This window comes from Corvus moneduloides, chromosome 7 (genome assembly GCF_009650955.1).
Source record: "Corvus moneduloides isolate bCorMon1 chromosome 7, bCorMon1.pri, whole genome shotgun sequence".
Lineage (NCBI taxonomy): Eukaryota > Metazoa > Chordata > Aves > Passeriformes > Corvidae > Corvus > Corvus moneduloides.
This window is the reverse complement of record NC_045482.1, coordinates 38852640-38858044: the sequence shown is the minus strand read 5'-3', so window position 1 is coordinate 38858044 and position 5405 is coordinate 38852640. Positions and strand designations below refer to the sequence as shown.

The following is a 5405-nucleotide window of genomic DNA, read 5'->3' as shown; positions in this document are numbered from 1 at the left end:
GGCTCCGTGTGTCTGTTCCCCGCCCCGGCTCCGGGCGTCTGTCCCCGCACCACCGGGTTTGTGTGTCAGTCCCCCGCCCCTGCTGCCCGATCGGCGGGTCCGTGTGTCCGTCCGCTCGCCGGCGGGTCCGTGCGTCGGTGTGTCCGTCCGCTCGCCGGCGGGTCCGTGCGTCGGTGTGTCCGTCCGCTCGCCGGCGGGTCCGTGCGTCGGTGTGTCCGTCCGCTCGCCGGCGGGTCCGTGTGTCGGTGTGTCCGTCCGCTCACCGGCGGGTCCGTGTGTCGGTGTGTCCGTCCGCTCACCGGCGGGTCCGTGTGTCTCTCGCAGCCGTCGCGCAGGGCAGGCTGGAGCCGCCGCCGCGCTCTGAACCCGCGGACACCTCGCTCCCCGCCGCGCTCCGACGCTGTCCGCCCTCGGCTGCCCCGAAAACGCCGCTCCCTCGGCTGAAGGTTGGTGCGCTCCGTCCCCGCGGCCCCGGCAGCCCCGGCGGGGCAGGGGGGTCCCGGCGCTCGCCCTCGCAGCCGCCGGTGCCCGGCGCGGGGCGGCACGGGCCGAGTCTACCTGACGCTGTTTCGTTTGCAGCCATGCCCTGTGTTCAGGCTCAGTATGGGTCCTCGCCTCAAGGAGCCAGCCCGGCCTCCCAGAGCTACAGCTACCACTCCTCGGGAGAATACAGCTCCGATTTCCTAACTCCGGAGTTTGTCAAGTTTAGCATGGACCTCACCAACACTGAAATCACTGCCACCACTTCTCTCCCCAGCTTCAGTACCTTTATGGACAACTACAACACAAGCTACGACGTGAAGCCCCCGTGCTTGTACCAAATGCCCCTGTCCGGACAGCAGTCCTCCATTAAGGTGGAAGACATTCAGATGCACGGCTACCAGCAGCACGGCCACCTGCCCCCCCAGTCCGAGGAGATGATGTCCCACTCGGGCTCCGTCTACTACAAGCCCTCGTCGCCCCCGACCCCCTCCACGCCCGGCTTCCAGGTGCAGCACGGCTCCGTGTGGGACGACCCCGGCTCCCTGCACAACTTCCACCCCAACTACGTGGCCACCACGCACATGATCGAGCAGCGCAAAACGCCCGTGTCCCGCCTGTCCCTGTTCTCCTTCAAGCAGTCTCCCCCTGGCACGCCCGTGTCCAGCTGCCAGATGCGCTTCGACGGCCCCCTGCACGTGCCCATGAACCCCGAGCCGGCCGGGGCGCACCACGGCGTGGACGGGCAGGCCTTCGCCGTGCCCAACCCCATCCGCAAGCAGCCCTCCATGGCCTTCCCGGGGCTGCAGCTGGGCCACGCGCCGCAGCTGCTGGACAGCCAGGTGCCCTCGCCGCCCTCCCGGGGATCCCCTTCCAACGAGGGGCTCTGCGCCGTGTGCGGGGACAACGCGGCCTGCCAGCACTACGGCGTCCGCACCTGTGAGGGCTGCAAGGGCTTCTTCAAGGTGAGCGGGGGCGAGCGGCGGCAGGGCAGCGCCGGGCAGGGCACGGGCAGGGCGTGGGGCAGCGGGGGACCCTGCGGGGCGAGGAGCCTGCAGATGGAAATCGGTTAGGACAGAGAGCTGCGTCTGAGCTAACCATGTGGAACAGAATTCCCTGTGGTAAAATTAAGTGATCTCTTTATTTCACCATCCTGATTGAATAATCTTATCATTTTAAATAGAGAAGGTCTCCAAGGAATGTAAATAATATGAATGCCCACGGATTTGTATTTACCGAGCGTCTCTTTCCCTCCTCTTGGCATATAAAACACGGCTAGGAGCTGCGAGGTTAGCTTGGATGTTAACGCTGTCAATTTTCTCCTGTTAAATGCCCTGGAAGGAAAAAAAAAAAAAAAAGGAAGGGGGAGGGAGGCAAAGGAAATAAAAGGGAAACTAAATAAAGGGGGGAAAGGAAATAAAGATAAAGGGAAAAGGAAATAAAGAAAAAACGGGAAAAGAATAAATCTTAAACAGTGAGAAGAAAAAAGAGAAAAAAGAAATAAAGGAAATAATAGAAAAGAAAAATGTAAAAGGGAGAAGAGATTAAAGGGGAAAAAATGGGAATAAATATAAAGGTAAAAAAGAGGAAATGTAAAGATGAAAAAGGGAAAAGAAAATAGAGGGGGGAAAATGAAAGCGGGAAAAAAAAGATGGGGAGAGGGAAGAAAATAAAGCGGAAAAACGGAAAAGAAAATCGGGGGGGGGGGGGGGGGGGGGAAAAGAAAACCAAGGGGAAGAGAAGGTAAAAGAAGATGCGGGCAGGAGCGGGGAGGCGCGGGCGGCGGCGCGGGGCGCGCTCCCCGAGCCGGCGCTGACGCCGCTGCCCGTCCCGCCGGCCCGCAGCGCACGGTGCAGAAGAACGCCAAGTACGTCTGTCTGGCCAACAAGAACTGCCCGGTGGACAAGCGCCGCCGCAACCGCTGCCAGTACTGCCGCTTCCAGAAGTGCCTGGCCGTCGGCATGGTCAAGGAGGGTGAGTGTCCGCGCGTCCGCGTGTCCGGGCGCGCCCCGCGGGGCCGGCGCCGGGCTGACCCCTCTCTCTTGCAGTGGTGCGCACAGACAGCCTAAAAGGCCGGCGGGGCCGCTTGCCGTCCAAACCGAAGAGCCCCCAGGAGCCCTCTCCCCCCTCTCCCCCGGTGAGTCTGATCAGTGCGCTGGTGAGAGCCCATGTCGACTCCAACCCGGCTATGACCAGCCTGGACTATTCCCGGGTAAGCGGGACCGAGCTCGCGGAGGGACCCCGCCGCCGCCGCCCGGGGAGGGGGGGCCGCCGGCCCCGCGGCCGCTGCGGGGGGAGAGGCGAGGCCGGCCGGGGGCTCGGCTCGGCCCTGCCCGCCCGCCCGGGGCTCGGCCCGGCCCCGCCGGGACCGGGGGGTCGGCTCGGCCCTGCCCGGGCGGCCGGGGCTCGGCTCAGCCCCGCCGGCGCCGCCCCGGGATCGGGCCCCCCGCGCACGGAGAGCGGCGGCCTCGGAGCGCCGTTCCTAATCGAATTAATTGCCCCGGCACATCTAATTTCCTCACCGGTCAGAGAGAGCTTTAATTGTTATCCCAGCCCGCTCCCCGGCCGGGGACGGGGTGAGCAATTTCACGGGTTATAGACTTTAGAGAACCTCATTAAGTGCTTTTTAAAATGAATTTCCAGTTCCAGGCTAACCCCGACTACCAGCTGAGCGGTGACGACACCCAGCACATCCAGCAGTTCTACGATCTCCTGACCGGCTCCATGGAGATCATCCGAGGGTGGGCGGAAAAAATCCCCGGCTTCACTGACCTCCCCAAAACGGACCAGGACCTGCTCTTCGAGTCCGCCTTCCTGGAGCTGTTCGTGCTGCGGCTGGCGTACAGGTGAGCGGGGGTCGGGGAGCGCTGGGCGGGCAGGGAATCAGACCCTTCCAAGGTCCACTGATCTGCATTTTATTAACTCCTCGGTAATTAGGTGCCTCTTAAATCCTTCATTTATTGCTCCTCAAGTAATTAGTTGTTTAGCTTTTCTCCCCCACCATCTCCTTTCTTATTATTTTTTTATTTCTTTCCTGTTCTCTCTTGTTCTTTTTTCTCTTTCATTCTCTCTTCTCTATTTTATCCTTCTCTCCCTTCTTTCTCTCCCTCCCTGTCTTTCTTGCTTTCTTCCTTTCGCTCATTGTCACTTTCTTTTCTCTTATCTTTTGTCTTTCTCTTTCTTTTCCTCCTTTTTCTCTTTCTATCTAATTTTCCTCCCTCTCTCATTCATCCATCAGTTCATTCTGGGGTTGTCCCCTTCCTTCCAGGTCCAACCCCGTGGAGGGGAAGCTGATCTTCTGCAACGGGGTGGTCCTGCACCGGTTGCAGTGCGTCCGTGGCTTTGGGGAGTGGATCGATTCCATTGTGGAATTTTCCTCCAACTTGCAAAACATGAACATCGATATCTCTGCCTTCTCTTGCATCGCTGCCCTGGCCATGGTGACAGGTCAGTGTCCCCCTTTCCCGCCCGGCCCCGCTCCTGCTCCCCTGCCCGCCTTTCTCCGTGTCAGATCCATAATGTCCTGCACCCTTCTCTTTGCAGAGAGGCATGGGCTCAAGGAACCCAAGAGGGTGGAAGAGCTTCAGAACAAGATTGTAAATTGTCTCAAAGACCATGTGACTTTCAATAACGGGGGGCTGAATCGCCCCAACTATTTGTCCAAACTCTTGGGGAAGCTCCCCGAACTCCGCACGCTTTGCACACAGGGGCTGCAGCGCATTTTCTACCTGAAACTGGAAGATTTGGTGCCACCGCCAGCAATAATTGACAAACTTTTTCTGGACACTTTACCTTTTTAAGACTCTTCCCGTGCGCTTCCACTGACCCGAGGAGAAGCTCCACCTGCCTGAAGGGGAGCTGGTCTGGGCCCAGAGCAGTACCCCTGGGTGCCAGCTCCCACCCAGCCAGTGTTGCAAACTCCTGCAGGCAGAACGCGATGGGCATTTTGGCTCTGGGGCATCATGGATGCAGCTCATGGACTACACAAATACCATGGTATAAACTTTTTATTATCGGCTTCTAAATGAATTTATTATTAAGGACTTCTGGTTCGAAAGACAAGCCTGTCTGGCAACGCCGGGCGCGCGGCTCAGACTCACGCGGTGACAAACCGGGCGTTGAGGTGACCCACAGGTCTCTCCCTCCTAAAGACTAAAGTTTTCTGCTGTAAAAGAAAGCTGTAATATACCCAAACCCCAAACGTTGCGTGGGTGACGTGGCATTAATGAAGGCAAAGGCTTGTAAATTTATCAGATGCAGTTTGGCTTTTTAAAAAATTATTCTGTGCCTATTTATGATGAAACATGGAAAACAATTCTAAAAAAAAAAATAAAAATAAAAGCTAAATGTGTTTGGAAAAAAAAAGAATTAAAAAAAAAAGGAGAATTAATAAAAAAGAAAACCCAATCTGTCCATACCAGGGAAGCATGACGATTCCAGGGTGACAATGTTATAGGCACTTGCTATTTCAGTAATGTCTATATTCTATAAATAGTATTTCAGACACTATGTAGTCTGGTAGCTTTTATAAAGACTGGTAGTTATCTAAGCTTCAAACATTTTCTCAATTGTAAAATAGGTGGGCACAAGTGTTACCCCCCGGAATCCCCCCCAAAGGGAACATAGTGTTTGTAAACACCGCCCGACACCCCTTGTTTGTAAGTGTTGTATGTACTGTTGATGTTGATTAAAGAAGAAGTTTATATCTTGATTATTTTGTTGTCTAAAGCTAAACAGATCTTGCATGCAGCAGCTTTTGACTGTTTCCAGAGTGCTTATACTATACATAACTCCCTGGAAATTACTGAGCACTTTGAATTTTTGGTTTGTTTTGTTCCGTTTGGTTTTTTATGTCTAAAAATTGTCGGTTAATATATTATTTTATGTTCGAGTAATATTTTTAATATTGCCATATTCTGTAGTAT

The 5405-nt window shown here is 55.8% G+C and overlaps 1 protein-coding gene across 2 annotated transcripts; it reads left to right on the top strand.

Moving 5' to 3' along the window:
- The first annotated feature begins 354 nt into the window (after positions 1-354).
- Positions 355-5194, top strand: NR4A2 (nuclear receptor subfamily 4 group A member 2). 2 transcript variants are annotated; one of them, XM_032115127.1, is made up of 7 exons: positions 355-446; positions 580-1445; positions 2325-2454; positions 2529-2617; positions 3124-3326; positions 3749-3927; positions 4024-5194. In XM_032115127.1, the coding sequence occupies exons 2-7, from the start codon at positions 582-584 to the stop codon at positions 4278-4280; spliced, it is 1722 nt and encodes a 573-aa protein (XP_031971018.1). In that variant the 5' UTR covers positions 355-446; positions 580-581; the 3' UTR covers positions 4281-5194. The 2 variants fall into 2 exon arrangements, with proteins under 2 accessions (XP_031971018.1, XP_031971016.1); XM_032115125.1 differs by having other exon boundaries at positions 2529-2692.
- Positions 5195-5405: the final 211 nt, after the last annotated feature.